This window comes from Corylus avellana, chromosome 3 (genome assembly GCF_965113065.1).
Source record: "Corylus avellana chromosome 3, dhCorAvel1.hap1.2, whole genome shotgun sequence".
NCBI classification, from domain to species: domain Eukaryota; kingdom Viridiplantae; phylum Streptophyta; class Magnoliopsida; order Fagales; family Betulaceae; genus Corylus; species Corylus avellana.
The window spans coordinates 2,133,657-2,146,947 of NC_142492.1; the positions used below are offsets into that span (position 1 = coordinate 2,133,657).

Here is a 13,291-nt window from a genome sequence, read left to right on the forward strand (position 1 = left end):
TTGGGTTTTAGTAATCCATATGTTGGCCCAAATGGGGGGGAAAAAAAAAAGGTATCATATAATTTAGAGTTCTTTGTTAATTTATTATATTAAAATATGTTACTTTTATATACTTAAGAGTTTAATATAAAAATAATAGTTAAGATTGAAAAATTATACGTGATAGAACACATTAGGAATTTTTTTCTTTCTTATTTTTTGATTTTTTTTTTTCAATTTTCATTGTCATTTTAAAATAAAAACATTAAAATCAACTAAAATACAAAATACTCATAAAAACACAAAACAATTTTCACTTTTCTGTCACATCAAAATATTTTTTCAAACTAAAAATAAAAACTATCCCCTAAACACATTAACAAACAAATCCATTTAAGCCCAACTCTTATAATAAAAATCATTTCAACAATAACACCAACTATCCTTAAAGCCGTTTTTTCGAAAAACCCTTATTCATTTCTCTCTAAAATTAAATACAACGTAACTAGGCGCGGGGAATCACCTTAGAGCTTGAGAAGCTATTTCAACTCGTCTCATATAAAATATACATATACAAATTCTTTCAAAAAAAAAAAATTGATCCCAATTTTTTAAAAAAAAATAAAATTTTGAGGTACTATTATTAATGAGCTTTTTTTTTTTTTTCTTCAAGTTTATTGTGCTACGATCATAAGAATTAAGGATTTAAGTAAATCAGAGAGTTTTAAGCTTCTTAAATCAATAAATAAAACCCTTAACAATCGATATCATAGCAATCACCGCATCATATGTTGGAATCACGAAGAAAATAACTTGAATTAAAATATTGAAAACTAAAACGTGTGGACATAATTTTTTTTTCTTACAAAAAAAAAAAAAAAAACCCATAATTTTTAATGTGGACATTATTGACACCCATGTGGAAAGAATCAAAAGATTCCCCCCTTTTCCCCCAAGGCAGGAACTGGGAAATTTCGCTGATGTTTACAGATGTCATTATAAACATCTATAAACAATCATGAAACAATATTAATTGACTGGGAAATTTCGCTGATGTTAAAGTGTCTTAATTGACTGAGATGGACGTGAAAGGCCAGTATTAATATATTATCATGAAACAAACTTGGAAATGCAAATTACACTCAATGCTTTGGATTCCATCTGCAGATCTGTCAGAAATCTATTCAATTTTTTTAAAATCGTAAATTCTCAAATTATGTAATTTAGATTATTTTTAGGTATCGATATGCTTAAAAAATACTATCTATTAAAAATGTGGCATGTTTTTGAGATAATTAAAAAAAAAAAAAATTCCTCTCAAAATGGCTCATCTTCACTTTTATAGATTAGTTTTTTTTTTTTTTTTAATTTTTTATAAAATCAAAAGATAATTTTTAAGTTAAAACTTTTTAACAAAATAAAGGAACCTGATGAAAATATACTTAATTCTTAACTTAAATATTTCACATTTTTAATAAGTAAAATTTTACGAGCGATGCTTAAAAAAAATCAAAATTATGTAATTTGAAAATTTACTATTTCAATAAAATTGTAGAAAATCCTAATCTGTCTGCTACTCCCTTACTCCTCTAAGAGTCTAAATCTCTTTTAACATGTGCCCCTTTTGGGTTATGAAGATTTTCAAATCCAGATCTGATGTCCGTGCCAACTGCCAGACATCCAGATCCGACAAACATCGCAATGTTGCTTCTGATCCAGCAATTTTTAGTGATATCCTCTTCTGTTGTGACTCCCAAATCTTCTTACAATAAGATTGGGTGTCTATTTTTATCTAATCTCACATTAAAAAAAAATAATAATAAAAAAAATGGAGGTAGTAATTCAACCGACAGTGATCTCAGGAATTCGAGGTTATCAAATTCCTAATCTTGACCATTAATTTTTAATCCAACGGTTTAGATTATGCCACTAATAAAATATTATTAAAAAATTATTTATATTTAAAAAATAAATCTAAATCAAAATAATAATAAATTAATAAATTTTTTTTAAAATAATTAAAAATATATGAGGTGGCAGGCCACCCCTGGAGAGAGGCTAGGGGTGGCTTTGGCAGGTCTTGGGATGGCTGAAGCCACCCATTGGCAAGGCCAAAAAAAAAAAAAAAAAAATTTTATGGCTTTGTCCTGGCCACCCCCATTGCCCTTGGGGGTGGTTCGGGTGGCTTCGGCCCCCACAGACCGGTGGTCTGGGGTGGTCGAAGACACCCCTAGCCTCTCAACAGGGGTGGCCGGCCACCTTATATCTTTTATAATTTTTTTAAAATTTATTATTATTTTGATTTTGATTTTTTTTTTTAATATAAATAATATTTTATTAGTGACATAATCTAGACCATTGGATGAAAATCAACAGTCAAAATTATGAATTTAATAACCTTGAATTCCCTCAAGAATTCGAGGGGATCCCGGTCCCGAGTTCAACACTTAATTTCACATTATTTGCAGCAAAGGAAGCCGCTAATAAAATATTATTAAAAAATTATTTATATTTAAAAAACAAATCAAAATCAAAATAATAATAAAGATGAAACGCCATGAAGTTAAGAAGATGGTCATGGAAAATGTTACAAAGATGAAACGCCATGAAGTTAAGAGATTCTAGGAGTGCATGGTTGTCTGCTTTTCTTCCGTTGATCACTATAAATATCTTATGCACAGCAGTATGGCGTACAAAATAGGATAGAAGATAATCCTCAGTGCCTCATCATTCCGGCAGGGTGATCTCAAGTCTGATCGCTTGGGTGTCATTGGCTACAAACTACCTTATTTTGTTCTTCAAAGCTTCGAAGAAGAAGAAACAGGAAACACACAAAAAAAAAAGTAACAAATAAACTGCAAGCAGCTCCAAATACATACATATTAAACATTCATTAGTTCAATTCGGCAAACAGCAACATAGTATTATTTTACATAACCCACAAAACAAACCTGAAAGGTACAGAGCCAATTTGCAGAAAACATAAACACAAAGGGTGCAACAACAAATGCAAACCCTTTCTTTATTTAGGCAACTGCTAGCATATGTTCATTAAGATAGAGGGACAAACTTAAAAAGCAAACTGCAATAATTGACTCAGACCCAAACACCGACGACCAGGTCATCGTAGCCTAATTCTTAATGCAGAACTAGGCATTCTTTTGTCCCAGCAACCATAGCAGGGTGGATGGCATCCACTTCTTCATGAGATTTGGGTTTGGCATCCGGCTCCTCAAGAGAGCTCTGAGTAGCATTTCCATTCCCATTGTCAACAGAAGCAATGGCTTCAAAAATTAGAGCACTCACTTCTTGGAATCTCTCTTCAGAGAGGGAGACCTCTGCAAGGAGCCTCCAAGCATTTTCCTCAGATGCCTCTTCATAGTCCTTCTTCCTCTTCAGCACCATGTGCCCACTAATCTCCCACACAGCTGGGTTCACTTGGGTGTCAAGAAGCTCAGCATTCACTTCCCCAAGAGCTTGTTTCTCAGCATAACACTGTTTCATCAGATGGGACAAAAGAATTAGGGCAACTGATGATACTCAACAATGTTAGCAAAGCAGCTAATATATATCTTATAGAATAATGTAACGTAAAATATATACATTTCAAAACAAATTACCTGTGGGAAAAGGAAGATTCGCCTTCCACAATCAGCAATGAGGACATTGTAAGGTATGTTGTTATCTTGAAGACAAATGCAGGCGTCTGAAACAGTGTTTGACAAATCTTCAATAGAATTTCCGCCTTCAAATATAAGACCTCTGACTGGATAATTCAACAGCTTAGAGATCTTCACCCCACCATCCAAGGTGGTTATCTTCTTGGTGGGAGCCTTCTCAATAGGAAAGGGCACAGCCAAGTAGTAAGCCTGTCCCAAGGAATTTATTAGTTTTCCTTTTCATCACCAACTGATAGCTAATCATATGAAAAATAATGATCCAAAAATATATTGAAGTGGAGTAAGCAAGTAAGTTTCATCAGTAGAAACCTGGAAGTGAAGGTGGTTGATGGTGGCAAATGCACCCAGGCTGTTGTAACCCAACCTGAAGTATGGGCTCTCGGCTTCTGCTGCCATGTAAAGGGCAAGCAAGAAGCTGTCACGGTCAATCCTTTGTGGCAGGCACTCAAGAATACGAGGTATCAGAAGCACATGCCCATATTCAATTGGACTAACCTGTTAAATTGCATGTAACACAAAGCATGTTATCTTTCTTACTAAATGCTTGCTCAAGCAACCAAGAACAAAAGGCTGAACAAGAAGAAAAGTAACATACATTGATGGCAACAACACTTGGAGAATTCTCAACATCAATGGGGGCATTTGGGATGAACTGGACTTCACCATCTTCGCTCGACTCAAACTGGAAGAGAACCTCTTCTTGCCCAACTTTAGTGAAGTTGAATTTGCTCCCATCAAAGGGCTGGAGGACCTTATCAACACGGAACTCAGTTGGCCTCTTCTTAAGATGGCGGCCTTCGTTCAGCTGGGCAATGAAACCATACCCACCCGGAATCACCTACACCAAGAATATAACCAAAAATTAGAATAAACCCCATCTCCCTATTGAATAAATTCTCAGCTCTTTGTGAAAAAAGTCGCAGACAAACAATGTAGGAAAGCAAAAAGACAAGGCAAACCGAGATGAGACCTTGGTTTCACAGGCAGTGACATCATAGCGAAAGAGCCCTTTCTGCATGCGATCCTCCCACTACCATAAGATTGAAAAAAACTTTAACTCACACTCGGTCATCAATTCATGCTTGGTTAATACAACTACGCTTTAAATTTATAATAAAAAGAAAAACAAAATCATAAAAACATAATTTTTAGTTCATTTTCCTCAACTGCACTAGAAAGATTTACCTCCCCAAGAAGCAGTGAATCCAGAAAGGCCACAGGGGGCTGACTGCTCTCATGTCCGGGCAAAGCCTTGTCACCAACAATCTTGTTCAGCGGCTTAAAAGCATATAAAGGGAGCTTTGCCCCTGTTCAAATCCCAAATATCCAAAAACCTAGTTACAATCAAAGCCCCATACCGAAACAAAAGGCACAAAAATAAACCCAGAATTCACATACGCAATTCACATAATACCCACAAACAGATCAGCTCAAAACCAATAGATAAACTAAAAATAAATAAATAAATTGACATGTGAAAGCAATACCACAAATACCTTGAATGCAACACTTGTTGAGGCAATTGCGACCACAGCCCCCTTCACGGCGAGCAGCCTCTTCCGACTCGTCCTTCTGGTAATTCGAAACAACAGTGGGAACCCTCTTGATCCTCAACATCTTGCTCGCTCTTTCTCAGAAAATTAATCAAATCACCAAACACAAAACCCAACAACAACAGCAACAAGAACAACACCAACAAGAACAACAAGAACAACAACAAACGCTGCTTAACCGAGATCTAATCGCTCTTAACAAATAAAAAACCTTAGGCTAGGCTTTAATGCGTAAAACAGACCTAAAACTAATATAGCTAGTATGACTTAGAGAAAGCAGAGGAACCGCCACCAGCAAGGAAGAGGAGGTCGGAAGGGCTGCCGCCTTCAGAAGGCAACGCGCCACGCCCGCCGTGCGGCGAAGGGTTGCTCTCGATCACACAACCCTTTCGTCGTACTGCCCGGACATGAACGAGAGGCCGAGAAACTCTGTGTATAGCCGTGATGTCTACAACGCGTCGATCCTGGGTCTTACCCCCTGCGCGCAAACCCAAATCCCAACCTTTCCTTTTTCTTATCTTCTGTCTACAAACGGCACCGCACCACAATCAGAGCAATCTTTCTTCGTTTCCCAAATAGCTGGAGGATGCTTTGAGAGAGAAGAAAAGTGTGTTTTGGGGGCGATAGTTGCAGCAAGAGGGTTGTTGTTATATAGATAAGAGCGGGCGTGGTGGTTGTGGCTGTGGTTTTGCCGTGGCCTTTGTGTTTGTGTTTTAACTGCTTTTACCTTATTACGTAGACTCTGTATACAACACAATTATTAAGAGAGAGAGAGAGAGAGAGACGTACAACATTGTGCGGGAGGCGGAGACCATTACGTACGGATTCAGATTATTTTATTTTATTAAATATTAAAATATAATTTATTTTAATCGCTTAAATAAAATAAATGATTGAAATTTATAAATTTATAAATTTTAAATTTTAAAAAAATTCTAGAAAATTTCAACCCTGTTCACGTTCAAATAGGTCAAAAAACCATTTGATGGTAGTAAAATATCAGGACTTTATTTATTTTTTTCTTTTCTTTTTTTTTCTCAAAATTTCCTTCTTGTTTTTTAAAATAAAAATAAATAAATAAATCTATTGGGGAGACTAGTACCAAGTCTTTGGGTAATTACTAAAGAAAGATTGCCCTTAACTAAATTAGCTCTTTTGGGTTATTTACTTTTACCTCCCATGACCCATCGCTAAGAAAAATAAAAAATAAATAATAATATCCAGACGAAATATTCATCACAATCCACTTCTTAGGAGTTGGGGGCCACCCAAATAATTGGGGTGGTTGGACCATTACTCTTTTTTCTTTTCTTTTTTTGTTAATTTTTTATTTGAAGTTAATTCTGTCATTTTACATTAAAAAAACATGTATTATACATGTGATTGATATTTCATCAAATGGAATGAGGTTTTTAAAGGTAATTAATCCTCAATAGATGCTTTAAAGGGCTTATGTTCCCTTTTGACTCTCCATCAATGATTCAACGTAAAATATTTACTACCATATTGAGATAATATAATATTGAGGGTAGTTTTTTTATTATTATTAATGGTTTTTCTCTGATTTCTCTCTCCCTTTAATACATTAAAAAAATAAAAATAAAGAGTGAAATAAATAATTTATTAGAATTTTTATTTTTAATTTTTTAAAAAAGTGCATTTTACATAACTAAAATAACTACCGCTATTAAAGATGTTCAAAGATCTTTCATATCCGAAGGCGAAGGAAATGGGTTTACGACTTTACTCAACCGAATAGCCCAAAGGCTAAATAAAAGGGTGGCTGTAAAAACTCATGGTAAACAAACACAATCCACTCATTGAGAGTATTCACAATATATATATATATATATATATATATATATATATATCTAAAATAACTAAAAGCTACTTTTTTTTAAAAAAAAAAAAAAAAATTAACTAATAACTTTTCAAATGCATTTTAAATTTGATTATCTATTTTTTTTAAAAAAAAATATTTTGATTACATATAAATGTTCTATTGCATTCTAGTTGGAATTTCAATACGGTTAGTTTTTTTTCTTACATCATAATTCTTAAGAGTGTTGGAAAAGAGGTTTGAATATGATTTTTATTTTCTTTTAAAAAAAAAAAAGATTTTTATTTTATTTTTTTCCCTGACGCCCACCACCAATTGGGTCAAGTGGTCAACGGCTCCTTTTCGGCGAAATCCCTCCCGGTATATTCCATTATTCAACTAATTAAAAGCACAACTGCAAAAGGTTATATTGCTATTTTAATTTAAAGATAACCACCCAACAATAATTTGGTTTTAAAATAGGATCCCCAATATGTGGATTAATTCATTGTATCATTGTTTTGAGTTTTATTCTAGATAAAAATATATAAACACTATTCTTTTTCAAAATATAATCCTGTATTTGAGCACATTATTTACAAACGACCCACTCATACCTACTCCAATTTTGTTTGAGGCATTGAGCACATTTATTACTCTCAATGAATCTCCCTCCAAAATAATGCTTTGAACCCCACATCACCACTAAAATTTGCAGCACTCAAAAGCAACTAGAGTTTTCGCTACAAAAGGTTCTAAGGGCCTGTTTTGGTGTATATTTGATAAGTTTAAAAGTGCTTTTAATACTCAAAAAGCGAGTTTGAAGAAAAAAAAAAATACCCTTTCGGTGAAAAAAATTGAAAGCACTTTTAAGGGTCCCAAAATTATCAATTTTGACCAAAAAGTGATTTTTAACTTAAAAACTTGATTTCTCAAACACAATCTCAAACATGTTCTAATACATAACAGGTCGTCTAACTTCTAGCTGCAATCACAAAGCCCTCTATATCTTGTACAATAGGGTCATGATATGAAGAATGCCGGCGTGCACGCCAGGCTTTTTTTTTTTTTTTTTAATAATTAAAATAATAAAATATTATATTTTATTATTTTAAAATATCAAATCACCCCGGCGTGATGTTTAACATCACCCCGTACAATAATACAAATACTCGTACATTTGTTGGTTGAAATGTTGAATCAATGGTCACATCTCAATTTACCTAATAAGTTTCTTAAGGAGGGTTTTTCCATTTTAGATGTACTTTTTTCCTTATTGTGTTTCTCATGCACGTCTTCTTTCACATTTATTATTCTGAATTTTTGCAGAAAAAATACCACTATACTATGACAACGAAAATATTAACAAAAAATTCAAATATAAAAAACATAAAAATAAATTTTTACATTCATGTCAAGTCATAACGCATTTAAAAAAAAAGATGCCCCTAAAAAAAAATTCAAACTTTTTTGAAATTATTATTCTTATGACATTGATTAATAAATAATGGACTCAAACATTATTATATATTAGTTCCTGAATTATTAAAAGAAGAATAAATAAAATACATGTAGATTTTTAAAAAATGCTACGGGCCAAGGTCCAAACACAAAAGTTGAGCCGTTTCCTTAGGAAGCTTCGCTGGGGGGCACAAGATGAGCGAAAAATATCTGGTACGGGGTCAGGCTTTAGCCAAGTCCCTACAATCCTGAGCGTTGGTGTGGGGAACTTTATCGCGATGTGTGAACGGGAATCACCCTCGTGGCCTCGTGGGGACCCACCCCATCACACTTTCGATCTCAAGAAAGAATTGTTTAGTCCTGCAAACGAACACGTGGGTTGTTGACGATACCTGTCCAGCACCAAGAGCTTTTTTTTTTTAATTTATTATTATTATTATTATTATTATTATTTTTACATGCATACAAAGAAAATGAGTGACAATTCGAATTAATGATTTTGATTTAATTAGGCGTGATTTACAGCCGATTGAGTTACTATTTAAGGACAACACTAAAAACTTTTCAATTTCATGTTTTTAACATCCTTGCAATATTTAAAACTTTCGTACTTTAAAAAAAATAATAAATAAATAAATTTTACAAATTTTTTAATATTAATAATTAATGATATAAAATGGAAATGGAACAATGATCGGTTCAAATTTATTTTCATTTCAATCACGTGGGTCTTACTTGTTGATAATTCACGTATAAAGAAAGTGTTAAATATTAATTAAATTTATTATTTTTATTATCTTAAACTCGTGAAATAACTAATCCTTTAACATAATAAACAAGAAAAATAATTTTAAAACTTACATTATTATTTTTAAATTCTCGTCATCATTTCTACTACTCTACTAGCACAAAGAACCTTAAAAAAAAAAAATTCAATTTAAAGTTTTATAATTTTTTATAATTTTTTTATTTTTTATCATTACTTACCCAAAAATGTAACACAAAATTGTTAATTAAATTAACTTCAAAATAGACAAGATAAATAATTAGGAATTGGTAGTATTTACTACATTGTTATTTTTTAATTTTTAAGTAGCTGCGTTAAAGTATTCACATTCGACTCATCAAATTTTTATTCTCTTTTAGCTATAAAAAAAAAAAAATTATATAAATCACATTTTGTTTTATTTTAAGGACCTACTTTCTAAATTACCTGCATCTCATTCTCTAGCTAAATCTTATAAGGATTTTTCTTTATTATTATTATTATTATTATTTTTATAGATTTTTTTATTATTATTATTAAGCTGAGTGAGCTATCATCAAGGTAATAAGTAACTCACTAATTGTTATTATTATTTTGCTAAAATAACTAATTGAATGCAACGGGATTTTCACGTTAGTGAATAATGTTACAAATCTCTCTTGTGTCCTTCTTGAGTCCCTCTAAAAATGACGTGCCTATTAAAATCATCATTGAGTTTATGATTGATTATTATTGATTTGATCAAATGACGATTTTAATAGCACATTATTTTTAAATGACTAAAAAATAACACAAAAATAACTTATAAAACTACTCCTAAATATAGGTTAAGACTAATCAAAAGCTAATTAAGCAGGTGTGAATGGTGTCAAGTCAAGGACGAAGAATATAGAAAATTGGGATGCAAGCAAACAAAAAGGTGTCTTGAAAATTAAAAAGGTCGAAGATTCCCCGAATCCACTGAGGGATCATTCTACATGATAGAGTTGCTTATTAAATTCCATTATTGTCCCACTTTGGACCACCCAAGATGTGGCTCACATTTTACTATTCTTAATTCATATTAAAAAAAGAAAAGAAAAAAAAGATAAGATAGGTTTAAAAGAATAATAGTGATAAATATTAGTCACAATTATTCATGAGAAAAACAATAAGGGGAAACTTCACTGAAGACCCCCGAGCTTTCACCTGTTTTGAAATACCTCTTTAAACTTCAAAATCTTTTAATTTGGACTACTCTATCAATTTTAGCCGTTAAAAATACAAAAAAAAAGACCAAAATATCTCTGATTTTTGTTTTTGTTTTTTTTTTAAATAAAAAAAACGTTTTGAAAGTTGAAATTTCATACAGAAGTCAGGGGTATAAACGTCATGTAACGTTTAAAATCTGATGGAGTGGTCCAAATTGAGAACAATTAAAAGTTCAGGAGATTAAATTGAGAGATTTTAAAGTTTATGAAAGTTTATCAAATCGGATGAAAGTTCAGGAGTCTTTAATGAAGTTTTCCCAAACAACAATGACAAAAACATCACTATTACTTGGTACTTGGTACTTGGTTGAACGCGTCCTCCTAATTGATTTGTGGTGTTTGAACCAAAAGGGCTCTTAGATTGTTTGGAATTGTGTTAATAAGTTTAAAAAATATTTTTAATATATAAAAAATTAGTTCGTTTAGTAAAAAAATATTTTTTTACTCTAAAAAAGCTAAAACGTATTTTTAGAAATGTTTAAAAACCAATATTTTTGTAAAAATCCTTTTTTTATTATTATTTTTATTTTAAGTAGTCTTAAGTAGAGTTTTTTCTAAAAATTATTATTAGATTTTAAATTACCAATTTATTTATTTATTTTTTTCCGCCTCTAAAACACTGTCATATAAATTTGTGTAAAAATTATATTGTTGCTGGCTGGGCCCTGCTGGCCATTACGCCGGCATCAACGTGGTTCACATTGATTCAATTATTAATTAATACCTTTTTTTTTTAATCCATATGCTTTATTTGTTTGGAAAACATTACCATTAAATCACAAAAAAAGGTAATAGACAATTATCAATCATCAAAGACAAGAAGAAGTTTGACATAATAATAGGGATGGGCCAAAAAAAAAAAAACAAAACAGGATGATACTTCCAATCAGCAACCGCACATGCACAGGCGAAGGCAAACAACTCTCTATGACAGAGGAAACTTCCGACCCCTTTAATTTTGCAGGTCCACTGACCAGAAAGTATTCCAACAACAGCCTGAAAATGTTCTGTAAGCTTTGAAAGTATTTGGGGCCCTGGAACCTAGAAGCCATATCCTTCATCATGACAAGTGTCTGTTATTTTGTTAGAACATTAATATTATTATTTTTTGTTTTAAGTTTTTACTACATTTACATTTATGTCACATCAAAATATATATATATATATATATATATATATATATTTTTTTTTATAAAAAAAAAACCCTTTAAAAAATATTAACAAGAAACCCATCACATCAAAACATCTTTATATGTTTTCTTCTAGTCAATTTTTTTATTTATTTTTTATTTGATTGTAAGACTCTTCACTTTACCTTATAGCTAATTGGACAATGGAGCCCTCATCTTAAATTCGATTTCAGGACCACTCACTTGCATGATTGCAGTGCTAGTTAGGATTTCTCATAAATATATTACAATACTATGATTCTAGGAGAGAAAGAGAGAGACAGAGAGAGAGAGATATCATACATTTTCATAATTTCTATCTTAAAAACTTTACAAACATATAGAAAGATAAAAGGTTGAAGGGAATTTGAAGAAGATAAGGCTTCTATTGCATGTACACGGAGACCTTTTCTCCGTTGTTTCCAAAAGAGTCCTTTTCCTATGCTTCAGATGAAACAAGGGGATTTGATGTTCATGCATCGCTTTATCTGAGGACAGAAACTCACATGGGGGAGCATCACGACAGGGCATTGAGGACAGCCCATTCATGTGAATATCAGTGGGTTTTATATCTATCCTCTCAACTCTCATTCACCTCAAATTTTGTGATAAGAATTTTTCAACATTTTGAGCAGTTTATATGAAATTCACCTGTCTAAAATAAATTTTGAACTATTCAATCGTTTATTTGAGCAAATGTAGACAGCTAATTGTAATGGATCTCATAGCACGTCAACAGTTGGATATTTGAAACTTCCTTTTTCCTTTTCCCTTGTCACCCATCTTTTTTTTTTTTTTTTCCTTAAATTTACAATACGCTACTGAATAGCACGGCTAGATAAAAAAACTTGAACCAAACCATCCTCTCACAATCTAAGCTGGGACATGGTAACCCAGTCTGCACTCAGGAATCCTTTTCTGAACTGGAAGGACCACCATTATCTCACCTATCCAACCTATATCAGCAATGGCCATTTAAAACATACCGGCCAACCCTTGATTGAGCCCAACAACGTTATCAAAACACCTTCAACACAGTCTAGTCAAAGATCAGACCATCCAAGTTGATGAAAACCATGACCTCACAAATACAAAGAGTGCATTTGCTTTGCGATTTGTCAAGCTAAAGCACATGTTAAAACAAAATTATGAAAAATCTCTTGATTAAGAGTTCCGTTTAAAAAAATGACAATTTAAAAACATGAAAAAGAAAGTTCACTTTTAAAAATGCAGGGTTTTGAAGGTCGGCACATAATTTTAAAGGCCGAACCACAATTTTCATTAACTGCGTTTTAAATTACGACACTAAGATAATGATTTAGTATATACAACAACTGGGTTCGATTAGGACAACAAAAGGTAAAAGGACAAATAGGGGCTATTGGGCTCCAAAAGAGAAGTGTTTGATCCATGGGGGCATCCACTCAGGCTACTGGCCATGGGCATATTCTCCAATCCTCAAGGTGCTAACTCGCTAGCATAATTTCCCATGAATTGCAAGTAATATCTTAACCAATCAACTCAATCAGGAGCTTATTCTTCCAAAAAACCTACTGATTCACATCACTCATAGAAGGACATAAAAGTTTTAAGCTACAAAAAAATATCCTTGAT

General features: G+C 32.3%; 1 protein-coding gene across 1 annotated transcript; it reads right to left on the reverse strand.

The window, feature by feature from the left end:
• Positions 1-2,823: 2,823 nt before the first annotated feature.
• VTC5 (GDP-L-galactose phosphorylase VITAMIN C DEFECTIVE 5 (VTC5)) lies at positions 2,824-5,909 on the reverse strand. The gene is made up of 7 exons (XM_059585430.2): positions 5,156-5,909; positions 4,845-4,966; positions 4,630-4,689; positions 4,255-4,497; positions 3,969-4,154; positions 3,600-3,848; positions 2,824-3,474 (listed from the first exon to the last, which is right to left on the reverse strand). The coding sequence occupies exons 1-7, from the start codon at positions 5,274-5,276 to the stop codon at positions 3,118-3,120; spliced, it is 1,338 nt and encodes a 445-aa protein (XP_059441413.2). The 5' UTR covers positions 5,277-5,909; the 3' UTR covers positions 2,824-3,117.
• Positions 5,910-13,291: the final 7,382 nt, after the last annotated feature.